Here is a 13,528-nt window from a genome sequence, read left to right as displayed (position 1 = left end):
CAAATTGCCAGAGAATTCTGCAGATAAAAATACCTGACTGTTCTGGGAAAAAATGGTTAAATCAACATATTTGGTAAGAAGCTAAGCATCCTCTACTATTTCTGAGAGTTCCTTATGTTTTGTATTTCGTTCAGTGTTTTTTTTAATTTGCTTTAATGAATGACTTGCTTTATAATACTTATATTATAAAAATAAAATTATAAAAAGAAAATACACCTTTAAATTCTTTTTCTTTAAAAAGCAAATAAAAACACTTCACCTGTCCAGGCAATCTTGTCCATTTAAATGGCTCCTTTTTCTCCTCTGGAAAAGGGTCACATGATTTTTTAGATCCCTCTCTCTGGAGCTCACACAGTGTTGCACTACTTTGTTCCTGCTGAACAGCTATCATAGAGCGGAAAGAAGGAGTAACCTTAAGGCAAACAAAACTAAGTATCAGAAAAAACATTTTAAAAATTAACAGTGTAATATCTGAAAAGATTAAAAGGTACTTTTTTTACATCTGAAAAATAGAGATTGGAAAAAGCTTAATACAGGAAAACTGTGTAGCAAAAATTTCATTTAAAGTAACCAGCAAGTCAGAAAGTAATCTGAGCTTCCAAAGTTGAGTCAAACAGATGGTATCAAAGATTTTTCAAGTAATTGATAGTTTTCTATTTTTATTAACAATCCAGGTCAGTGAAAAGTAGTAATACTTTATACAACTGAAAAAAAAAAGCATTTCAGCATGTAAGTAGTTCTAGTGACATTAACCTACCACCTTCAAATCAAAATACTGCTTTGGCAACAGAACCCATTCACGATACCAAAAGATATTATCAGTGTTGTGTATTGAACAAACTATGTTAAAGTGTTGCAAAGAAAAAAGGAGGACTGACCACATTTGTGATTTTAATTGTAGGTAAAGCATATATACTTTCCAAACTTCTATAAGTACACTTACTGAACCTTACCTACAAGTTACACCAAGCTTTAACACACAGGAAGCCTTAATGCTGTGAAGCAGCCTAGCAGCCCCATGGCTGAGCAGCACAGAGGCCATTAAGCAGCAGCTGCAGTTCTGATCAGTTTCACTAAGACAAGTCTCTTCAGAAACACATCTGAATACCAGGCAAAACTACTGTTTTCTTCCAGGTTGACAGTTGCTAGGTATCCACTTCAGGGTGAATAACTGTCTAGGTTCTTGTGACTAAAAAGGGAGGCTGGACACCTAATATGCAAGTAGAAACCAATTTAGGAGCTTAAAATAGTTGTCCACACATAGATGTCTACTTCCATGCAAGATGCCCTGTTTTATCCAAGACATCTATTTTCACATCTACCAGCCCATGCAGGAGGTATGGGAGATCTGGGCCCTTCTGGGGAAGCAGGAGAGTAGGCAGGATCTGTAACAGATCTTAAATGGAAGTAGAAATTTACGCATAGAAAACTGTATCATGCCATGGCTCTTATCAGGAGCTCAATTGAGATTGAGCCTTGGCAAATCTGGCATTTATCAGAATAAGAATGAAACCTTATCAGTAGCTAATGGATCCAAGTCAAGTACAGCTCCAAAAGCCTATGCAAATTCATCACATCACTTGAGCTTCATGGAGGACTGTAAAGTACGGACAGCTGTAAACCAGTGATAGCACCTAAACATACCAGGAAAACATTCAGACCATGGAGAAGACAGGCTCAGAACACTTCCCGAAAGATGAAGCACAGCTGTTCAAGCAAAGTGCACAAAGTTCTTAACAACCTCAGCAGCTGACCAAGCAAGAGATCTGCAGATGTCATTCCAGTATACAGATTAGAAAAATGGCCCCAAAACATGTGAACTAATCCCACAGGTTAGCTTGGTTTTGGACCGCATCTCACCAGGCTTCACAGATCACCCCCTTGATTGTATGAACAGTGAGCAGAAGAAAGACTTATGACAACTGTAAATACCTATGGAAAATTATGTAATAGAACAATATTGTACTCACATTGTAGAACAATAAATGCTGTATTTATCATGAATGCACATCTCAGCACATACCAATATAAGCCTGTCTTTAAAGGACTTTTCATTTGAAAAAAATATCTGACTCATTATAGCTTCAGGGTGCAGGGAATCAGAATTAAGTGACTTACATCTTCTCTCACTTACAGAACTTACACACCTGCATGAGTTCAGTGACTTAAAATAGCATTTCTCCTAATGAGAAGGAATATCAATCTTCAAGAAAGCACCCTGAAAGTTTTCTGACTGTCAATGGCAAAATATGCAAAGTTGCAGATGGGAAAGTACACCTATTTTTCAAAGACAGCTATGAAGAACTGAGTTTGGAACACGTATCTTAAGATGCAAAGTTCTTATTCTAGCTAGTTATATACTAGCTATTTTATATACTGCAGGTTAAGTACAGCTTTTATATACATGCATACAAACACACACTCACACGCTCTAGCTAGTTACTAGTTCCTACAGAAGTCCGTATATTTGTAAATGTATTTATATATTATGTATTTAACTTACATGATCTGGCAGTTTTATGCCTCTTACAGTTACGTATAAAGTTGATGGGTAACGATTTCTAGGACATTTTCCCCACCAGTCATAAACATCAACAGCATTCGAATGTGACTTGGTCCTTGGAGGTGGGTAATATAATTGCAGACGGAGTTTTCCATCAATGTTTCGAACTCCATTTGCACCTACAAGCTGGAAGGGTGATTAAAAAGAGGAAAAAATGTGTTACGTTAACATAAAAATACTAAAAGTAATTGATTATTTCTAGTATCTTAAATACCTAGAGTATAAACTCTGAAATCCACTTCCCATTGGGGAAATATACTATCCCTAAAAGCGGTAATGAAGTAAGCATGTATTAAACACCCCCAGGATCAAATCACTAAGATTAAAGCTTAGATGGCAGCTTAGTTTTGAAACATGCTTCATATGCACAACAGTAATATCCTGTATGTGGGAAGACCTCTGCAGTACCACTTGTTTTTTTTTCTTTTTTTAAATTGCTACTTTCTGGAATCACCCAAATCTCAAAGGACTGTCAGTCCACAAAGAGCGTCTTCCAAATCTGCCCTCTTTGAACGCTGCAGCAAAGGGCATTGGTAGGGCTTTGACTCAGAGCAGAAGATACAGCCAAGCAGTAACCTTTCCAACTTCAGAGGAAATAGAGTTCTCTCTACTGAACTAAAGAACAAGTGTACCTACTGCCATTAACAAATGACCACTGTTTATCAGGACATTTCTACTTTGACTGATACAGATGAAAGGATAACGCAGACAGATGCATTAGGAATGAAGAACAGGCCACAATTTTATTTGTATTTATGACTGGGAAATTCATCCTTCCTTTTGTTCAGAAGTAGGCTGTACTAAACGCCTGGATGCACAGTTCCCACAGCTATACACCCAGGCACATGATACCAGACCTCTGATTTCAGTAGATTTATCTTGGGCAGCACTGAGAAGAGACTGTATGGAATGATACAGAGGTCCCTTCTCCCTTCCCCTAAACTTGCAGTCCATTATCTTCTCCTGTATTTCTCAGGTTGTGGACTGCTCAATAGCTGTCAAGATCTGCCATCCAAAGGGGCAGGTGTAAATGAACAATCCTCAGGCAAAGGAAAGCTTGTCAGCTCTCAAAGGCCAAAATTGGCACATTCAAGTCTCTCCTAAAACGGTAAAAAGGTACATGACGTGCTGACTAAACTACCTGTATATCATTGCTGCAGCATTTCAAACACTGCAACTAAAAATTACAGGCATTTTATAATTAGGCTAGGGAGCCTTTTCAAAGACTGGCCAGCCGAAAATGCCACTAGAATACAGAATAGCTGAGGTACAGAAATTAGTGGATGTCATTTTCTTTGCAAAGACAATCTCATGAATACACAGAAAACCCTCAAAGAAAATCTCCTTTTGTACTTTATGAACAAAAAAAATTCTTACACATTCCGTACTTTCTTGAAAAATACGTATTCTTTACTGTCAAGCTTGTTACTGTGAATTTTATGGGGCGAAGGAAGAGGGAAAGGAGAGAACGGCCAAGCAAGTAAGGATTTGTTTTTCCATCTCTGTTGCCTAGAAATATTAAAAAATGTTTTCCCACTTAGTACAGTTAGTGTCTTTTAGATAATTGAATAAAAAGATTTATAAATTTGGTTTCTTTATTTAAATATTTACAATACCTTTAGAAATGCCCAACAAATTTTTCGGAAACCACATTCCTGAATTTGTACATCAGAGGTGGCTCTCACTTCATCCATACTTAGAAAATCAAGGATCTGGAAGGATTGGTAGGAATATAAATATATTTCTAATGAATATATACTTCATGGTAATTAAAAAATACTGCTGAAAATATGCTAGATGCGATTCAGTAAATTTAGCAGATTTCAATTTTAAGCAATTACAAAAACAGTACTTCTTCCATACAAGTACACAATTAGAAATAACAGATCCTTACACATTTACCTGATGACTATTTATGACCTGCTTTAAAAAAGAACATAAGTCTGGTCTTAAAAAACTATTCTTGCTTCCCTTCTGTCTCAATAAAAGAGGCAAACGTTCATGTGTAATTTTCATAAATCCTACATAGTTCACAAATCATATACAACACAGATCTGACAGCCAAAACTAGCTGTATGTTAATCTAGCTGGAAAACAGCAGTCAAAAAGCCAGTTTTCCTTTCCTAGCTTTATCACTTAACGCCATAGAATCAGTCATAGAATGGTTTGGGTTGGAAGGGACCTCTAAAGGTCATCGAGTCCAACCCCCCTGCCATGGGCAGGGACATCTTTCACTACATCAGGTCGCTCAAAGCCCTGTTCAACCTGACTTTGAACACTTCCAATGATGTCCATGAGATTTTTTTTTTCTGGTCAGTGACCAGAATCTTCTCATATTTAGCCACTCCTGGAGGTTTATCTGCTATACAAAAAAAACTGGAATCATGTTTTCTTCAAATTGGTATTTCATAAACCACACTGAAGTCAAACAGCATGCTTTCAGTGTAGTCATACTTTTGGTCCCAAGATCAACATGATTTCTATGAAGAACCTTTACATACAAATGTAATTACTTTTGTGTTAAGCAACTAAGGACTCTTAATTCTATAAATGTTTTCATTTGTGAGTATCACAGAACATAAAGAAACATATGGTGATATTGTATATACAATCTATTTGAAATATAAAAAACAAGGAATGAAAACATATTTATTGTATTAGGTTCCCATTTTCAGGTTAATACTACAGAATCTCTCTTTACAAATATTGAAATACTTAAGCTTAAAATCATGTTGAATATATACCTTACAATTTTTCCTTTAAACATAATTGTATTGGAGGACGAATTAATAATTACTTTGTGAAGAATGAGAGAGGAGAAGTAGATGTCTAAAATGTTAATGGAAAACAATGCAATAGCTTGCTCATTGGTACAAGGCAAAAGAGGTATTGCTACAAACTCCATCTTCGAGTTCCTGGTACTTAAGCTTCTTTTCAGATTTCAAGAATATGAAGGATATCACTTTTTCCTTTTTCACACGTGGTGCCATCCCTCTTGATCTGGAACGATCTTACCAGCCTTTCCAAGAAGTTCGACAGTTGATTTAATAAGAAAGCTTTGTCTACCTTACTACTATCAAAACAGGGGGTTTTTTGCTATTAAAAAAATGTTTATTAGTATTAGCAATCACCAGTACCACTTTTTGGTATGTCCACTTAATTCTGCATCTTAAGGCTATGCTATTAACCCAATATAACTGAAATAAAACACCTGAATCACTCAAATATATACTGCTGAAGAAACAAACAGAAAATCATAACATGCATAAATTTGATGTAAAATATTTAACCTTACCTCAAAAAACAGGATTACCCGAGGGCTTTCTTCAGTATTTTGAATAAAATAACTAAAACGCTCATTAAATATGACTTGCTCCTCCCACTCTGGAACTGTTGATTTAGACTGTCTGAAGTCATATGGTTGTGTCATAATAGGAAGAATGTGTTCTATTTGTTCTTGTTCATAATAAGATGAAACTTTCCTCTTGCTGTTTGAAAATTTCCAAACAGTTACAATTGTTACAGTGCCTTAAAAAAAACCAACTCAAACAAAACAGTATTTTCAATTACTGAAAGCAAAGAAACATCCAAGACACCATTTGTTTGATTTTAGAAAAAAAATTTCTAAAACCACCTGAAATTTATTTAAGACAATTTGCAATGTATATAGAAATGCTACAGGCTGAAGTTCAAAATCCTAACAATCAAGTTACTGTTACCAAATTTATGCATAATGATCATGGTAGAGTCTACTGCTTAAAAAATTTGGTTTTCAGGAAAATTATGCATAATGAGAATGGAAACAAGTAACTGAAGTGATTAGAAATATGAAGAACTAAACTTCATTTCGGGATTTTAAAAGTTCTTTTAGAGAAAAAGAAAAGGCAGACACTATGCTACAGGAGTTTTGCTTACTTATTCTAATCTTGGCTTCAACGTATTTTTGAGATTTAGGAAATTTTCTCTCTGGAAAGAATACAGAATGAACTGTGCTGTAAATATGGGGACCTTGAGATCAATACAGCAGTGCAGAGCATTTAAAAGTGCCAAAAAGAAAAGAAAAATACCACCCTAATTTACTGTAGGTATATATATGCATTATCATAGATGTAAAAACTAATGCATGACCTCACAAGCTTAAAATTCAGCATTATTTTAATTCTCGTATTTAATTTTCTAGGGAAGAATCTATGTATTTAGAGTAATCATTGATAATAGAAACAGTTTATTAAAAGTCACCTATGATCCTTCTTGACATATAAGCCGCTTCTCTGATCAACAACATGGATTTTAACCATGGGATGAGACACCAGCAGACCAGTTTTAAGTCGATCAGATCGATGGATATAAACTCCCAACACAAGATCATCATCAAAACCAAATTTAGACTGAGTTGAAATTTCCGAATTCTTCACTTCCTCATCATTTTCTGCAGCAACTTCTGTGTTTTCTTCTAGAAATAGGAACAAAGTAAATAAATGTTACTATGTTCCACTAGTGATGGTTTAAAGGAGTTAAAATACTCTGTATTTATTATATTTAATGTGTTCTTTATGTAATAGGTTAAAACAAAATGATCACATTTCCAGCATTTTAAACATGTATGAACATTCACATGAATATTTATTAATTAATATAATCTATTCCTATTAACAAACGTTTTTATTTAAAATCAGAAGTCTTCCTCTTGATTGACATAGGCTCTTCAGTGCCACAATGACTTAAAATCCATACAGTTCAAAATCCTGCTCTGGACTACAGCCTATAGTAGGGTTTTTCTGTTTGTTTGTTTATTTAAAGAAAACATAAAAACCAAGATAAGCAGAAACTGATGCTTTCTCCATGTACACTTTCCTTGAATTTACCAAACATTGTTTTCAGAACTCCCTCATTTACAAGTTACAGTGAGACCACCATACTTAACAGATATCAAAAGACCTACTTCTCATCAATTTCTGTAATCTCCATTTTTTTTACACTGATTTCTTATTTTGGCCTCCACAACGTTTGAGGAAATGAATTCTCCAATTTGACTACGCGTTGCATGAAAAAGTATTCCTTATGTTTGAATTGAGCATCAGGTTAAAACACTGGTGCTACACCATTTATAGCATAAAGTAAATAAAAATGATAAAATAATAAAAAGACAATTGGAATATGCACCTAAGTAATACACTGTAAAGGTGGTATATATAGTATTATTGTATTATGCTAAAAAACCCCACTTTTAAACTATTTATCAATTTCAAAACTATTTACAGTAAATGAATTCTCAAGATTTTAGATTGATACATCAAATTAACTTCCTTAGGATGCCATTGGCCTTCTTGGCCGCCTCAGAATTGGAAGAACAAAAATACAATTAAGTAACTTCAACAGCTCAATCACTTCTGTATTACTACTATGGACAAATGTTTTTGTAGCAGCGCAAAAAACAAACAAACAAACAAACAAAAGACTTGGATAAAGCAGCAAAGCAGCACACCATTCTAGCATTTTGTTGGCAGACCTTTTCTGGTTTTCTTTTTAACCCTCTTTGCTTTAGGTTTCTGTTTTTCCGTGCTTTCCTCCAGTTTCTGTCCTTCTGATGTAAATAGTCTTTCTAATAACAGATTTTCATTGCCATCTTCTGCTGGATGATGCTGTAGCTCAGAAAGGGACATTGCACTGCAATGTAACAGATTCCTGTCAGCAATTGCGTTCTACTACATATATGGATACAAATGCTTATTACCATTATTAATCCACTTGACATTTCCTCTTTAGTTCTGCAACTCACCATCTGGGTATCTTGAAAATGCAACACACACGCCCAACATTAGTGTCTTGCCTTTTTCATTTCTCTCCCCCCTTCATTTGCCCCTAATTTCCAGATAACTGCAGAACCATTCATGTGAATAGACCTATGCTAATGCTCTTCTGCTGGATCAGGGCCATCACTCATCACTAAAAAACCATGCACAAAATAACCTTAAGTTAGTTAAGAGTGAGTTCCACAGAAAGTAAACATGAGATAGTAATGGAGGATATTTTTTTAAAAGTTAAACAGAATCTGTGAGTTAAATATTAATCTTGACAGCATTTTGAAAAAGTATTTGGTAATATTTTTTCATAACAGAATCATCCAGTTCATCACTTAGAAAATATGTACAGTTTATCAGAAAGCTTCTGCCTATCTTAAAACAAAATGAAAAATTTCACTTAAGATTCACAGACACACAGTATACAGTTTATCATGGTACCTTGTTTCAGCTTCACTTAAAACTGCTATTTCTTTCTTCTTTTTCTTCTTTTTGCCCACTTCATTGTTCAATACAACTTCACAGCTTTGAACACTGGAGGTAACTTCAGACATCTGTTCTTTAAGTTTCATTCTTATTTTCTTTTTAATTGCATTTGCCTCATCCTCAGCCACATGCAGCTGATAGGCTTGAATTAGCTCTTCTTCCTCTTCTAATTCAGTTACATTTCTCACTTCAGTCAAGGAATTTTTAATCTTTCTATCACCTTCTTGATGAGGTACATCTGTTTGTGATTTACTTTTTGTTTTCTTCTTTGGAAAATGATTAAACTTTTTCTCAAAACTCTCCAATTTAGCTTCATAGAAATTTTCCTCCTCGTTAAATTGTTCTTGTAACAGTGATTTCTTTTTCTTCTTGTTAGACTTTGGTTGCTTGTTCTCCTCTCCACTAACAATATCATTGTTTATTTTCTCTGCAATTGAGGCTTTCTCTCTCAGTTTATTTTTTGTAAATCGGGGACTCTCTTCTTCAGGATTATATGTGTTGTTTATAATTGCTTCATCATTCACACTTTCCTTAGCTAGATCAATACTACTTCTAAAGGTGTCAAGCTGTAAATGAAAAGAACATAAAACATACTTGTACTAAGAATTGTTCTAAGGATAAACATAGTACTTTATGTTATTTCTTCAGCCACATTACACAAAGTAAAATGAAATCAAAGATCTAGTTATTTTCTTGTTTAAAATTAACAAGTGACAGATTGAAAGACAACAGAAAATTCACACTGAAAAAAAATATTTTGTGTTTGGGCACATCATCCTCAATTTTGTTTCACTATGTTTTTAAATGACTTTTATGTATATCCAGTAAAAAAAGAAATCAACAAGTCTACTCCATAAGCAGATGACAATGCTTTAGACTATGGAAGACTTGAAGATTACATGCAGCACGAAATCAAGTATTTTCATCTATTTAAAATGCAAGCTGGAAACAGGCTTCAGGCTCAGTTGTTTGTAGTGTCTTTTACTGAAAGTTGCTTGCCAAGGTTTGACAATGAAATTCTATTAAAAAGTGCTAAAACGGAAAAACAGATTTCCATTAAGACTTTTTTTAAAAGTATAAAGTTGAAAAAAAAGCCCCCACATTATTCTTAGTAGAATGATAAAGTTGATCTCAAGGCCAGTCTAGTAAAAACAGCTAAGATAAAATTCAGCTAATGCATTTGTCTGTGCACTCCTTCTGCCAATTTTTGGTGGTTTTTAGAAAACACATTGTAAACTTTCCTCCCTCCTTCAGGTTTCTATTCCTGGTTACTAAAAGTTATAATGCCCTATCCCTGGAACCATTCAAGGTCAGGTTGGACGGGGCTCTGAGCAACCTGATCTAGTTGAAGATGTCCCTGCTCATTGCAGGGCAAGATGAGGTCCTGCAAGGACCCTCAGGGGTCCCTTCCAACCCAAATTATTCTATGATTCCATGATCACTCCAAACACCACAGCAAGTAACTAAGGCCCAGTTCTGTAAGGAGCTCGACACACAGATCTCTGTTCCTTGATGGAACTTCTATGAAGTCACTGAGGTTCCTTTACCCTGCTGTCTTACATAAAACTCTCTGGAGTCTCCACATGAAACATTAGAAAGGACTTTAAAACACACAGAAAGCAAATAAAAAAAAAGTTGGAGACCATATATGTATCTGCATACAATCTTTTCTTTGCCAAGACCATCTTCCTCTCTCAGTAAACACAGATATCTTCCTCTTCTAGCTGGGATACTTCTAGTTACAGAATCACGTTTGCCTCAAACATTTTTAAAAAGGGACAATATGTGTAATAAGTGATCACCAAAATGTACAAGCTTATAAGCAGAAAAAACAGAGAATGAAGTTGCAACAGCAATCATGCTTTGGAGGATGGATCCTGACTTAAAAATGCCCACCTGCGAGAATAATATTCCATGACTAGAAAGAACACTCAATGTGCAAGTCATCTGCCTCCATATTGTATGCCCTCAATTATGTGAGCCTGCAAACCTTCATCACTACCTTGTTTTATTCACATCTGACATTTGAAGAGAGAACATGGAGAGCGAGGAAAGTATAAGTACTGAAGATGGAGAAGGGAGGAAAAAGAAAGCAAAGTTTGAAGTACATAAGTAAAAACACAGAAGAGAAAAAAAATCAAGGAAGTTTATTATTCGCACAGAAAAATTGTCAAATAAAAACCGTGTGACAAGAAAAATACACCAAAACAAAGTTTAACACAGAAATAAAAGCTGATGTCTGAAACTAGAGACAAAGCTGAGAAATACACTAGCTAGACTTACTAATGCTACATATTAAACAACTGTCCTAATAAAGTATGAGTTAAAAAAGAAAGCATCTAGAATTTCATGAAGTATGCTTATCTAATACATCAGAAAAATCTAAAGCCATTCATATATCTTTTCAGTAGGTATCTTTATTTTTAGCATCCTATGTCTAAAAATAGTTTAAATTATCTCAATATCAAATCATGAAAAAACCCTATCTTTGTACCCTCATCTTTTACTTGCTTAAACAGACCAGTAACATCCTCTTTATTCATAAGTCAATGATTTAAGAGGATGTAGAAGGTTTCATATAAATAACTTGAAATACAGAATAGGGTAAGGGGGAAAAAAAATTAAAGCAACAAGCTTTGTACAAACTAAAAAAACAAAATAATGCTTTCTAATAGATTGTCCGCTTCCTTATCTGCATTTCTACGAATAGCTTTAACTGCAGAGTATAAGGTATGAAAGTTAAAACACACTAGCAATTAAGACCCAACAGTGACCAACAGCTAAGGTCATGCTGATTTTTGCCTTTGATAGAACATTAATCCATTAAGCCCAAGTAGTAGAATTCTTTGAGAAATCCTAACCAAAAAGCCCTCGTCTTTGACCTGTTCAAGAGTTTCTAAAATAACTCTGATAGTCCAGAATCATTTCCTCAAAGAAACCTAGCTGTTTTAAAAACTTGCTTGAAATGTTTACTAGAACTTGTTATTTATTATGCCTACAAACAAAATCGTATGTCCACAAATATGTGTCATGAACAGTCAGCAAACAGTCACTTAATTATAGCAAATTTACTCATAGGAAAAAAAAAAAATTACAGAATATCCTCATAATGAAATAAAACACAATCTCAAACTACAGCAAATTCCAGGAACATTAATAGATACTGCAGGCAGCACAAAGCTGCTTCAGCAGTTCAAACACAAATTCCTCAGATACATAGCCTGTATGATCTTAACTCAGGCCACTTTTTCCACATGTTGTAATTATATGACGTAATTAAACAGAGAGGAAACATGGGGGGGAGTCACAAAATGATAATGTAAAAGCCAAGAGGTTCATAAAAACCATCAGATTAGGTCTCAGGCAGAGGCAGAGATACTGGTATAGATTCTCTGCCTGAAATGCAGAACTGAGAGAGATCAACTAAGAGCAATCGTCTATATATAAATACACTTGAACTGAGTTAGCAAAAGCAGTTAGGCTGGAAAAGCAGCTCAGAGGATAGGCCTGTCTCTGGAGAAACTCCAGAGGGTTGCTGACCTGAACCTGACCTCCTCAGCTTAAAGCATGGAACAAATGAGAAGGCTTTTTTTCAAAACAGCTCCGCAGCCACATTACAACACCAGGGCAGAGGAAGCACTCTTCCCTGAGAACAGACCTACTTGCACTACTGGCTTGATAGGAGCGAGAGATGGGCGCCAGCCAAGATGCAGGCAGGTGGGCTAACACACAAGGCTTGCACCACAATGAGCCAACCCCAGGACACGTCACTTGCCATTTATGTTCCAGTGCTGACAGCAGGGACAACGCCTAATAATCTTACTCCTTTTTAAAAAGGCTTCTCAAATATGCGTGAGTGGAGTCTGGAAACACATCAAGTGATTTTGCGCAGGGTATCTGGAAACTCAGAGTACCAGATTTAAAGAGGCACCTGAACTTCCTCACATAATACAGGCACACCTTGAAAAATTAGGAATGGACATTGCCAGCCCACTGAAGGGCTGATATGTACGAATTGTAAAAGATCATTTACTTACAACTGAATTGGTAATGAATGTACTTGTGATGCTAGCTAGTTGGGTGGGATGTTTAAGAAAATTTTAATGTACTAGGGAACCATTTTTACTGCCATTGCTCATATAAGACTACAAAATGTAGACGCTCAAGGCTAGAAGAACTTTAATTTACAGATAGGATGGGCTTGGAGAAGCTTCACCAAATTTTAACAGAAAACATTGAGAAAATGTGTAGGTCAAGCACATAGTGAACTATTAGCAGTTCTCCATTTTAAATATAAGAAACAAAGGGCTAAAAACCGGTGGAAATCTCAACAATTATTCGGTGCCTGTCAGCTTATGGAAAAAAAGGGGCTATGAAACAGACCCTGGGAAAATTCTACAACCTCAAAGCTCCACAGGTTGTGTTTTACATCTAAGGCAGAAGCTAAAGTACTGAATTAGTCCCTCACCTTCCCGGTTGCCTTTACACAACAGATATGGGGCCCTGGAACTTGAGGGCCAGGCAAATGAGGATGTAGACGAAGGTCCATCCAGGGGCTCACCCAGGGTGAGGCAGTCAGCCCCACGCATTATGACTGCCGCTGCTAAGAAAAAAAGGAGGGTAATTGTCATAGGCGATTCCCTTCTGAGGGGAACAGAGGGCCCGATATGCCGACCGG

The 13,528-nt window shown here is 35.7% G+C and overlaps 1 protein-coding gene across 1 annotated transcript in view; it reads right to left on the bottom strand.

The window, feature by feature from the left end:
- The window catches only part of AHI1 (Abelson helper integration site 1), a 103,998-nt gene that overhangs the window by 78,123 nt on the left and 12,347 nt on the right, over window positions 1-13,528 (bottom strand). The window contains exons 5-11 of the mRNA XM_019472650.1: window positions 8,806-9,416; window positions 8,073-8,230; window positions 6,803-7,016; window positions 5,859-6,051; window positions 4,180-4,275; window positions 2,504-2,689; window positions 260-412 (exon numbers count right to left, since the gene is read on the bottom strand). Coding sequence (XP_019328195.1) covers window positions 260-412; window positions 2,504-2,689; window positions 4,180-4,275; window positions 5,859-6,051; window positions 6,803-7,016; window positions 8,073-8,230; window positions 8,806-9,416 — 1,611 coding nt within the window. The remainder of the gene's footprint in view (window positions 1-259; window positions 413-2,503; window positions 2,690-4,179; window positions 4,276-5,858; window positions 6,052-6,802; window positions 7,017-8,072; window positions 8,231-8,805; window positions 9,417-13,528) is intronic.

Source organism: Aptenodytes forsteri, unplaced genomic scaffold (assembly GCF_000699145.1).
Source record: "Aptenodytes forsteri isolate BGI_AS27 unplaced genomic scaffold, ASM69914v1 Scaffold82, whole genome shotgun sequence".
NCBI classification, from domain to species: domain Eukaryota; kingdom Metazoa; phylum Chordata; class Aves; order Sphenisciformes; family Spheniscidae; genus Aptenodytes; species Aptenodytes forsteri.
This window is presented reverse-complemented; position numbering and strand designations above follow the sequence as displayed.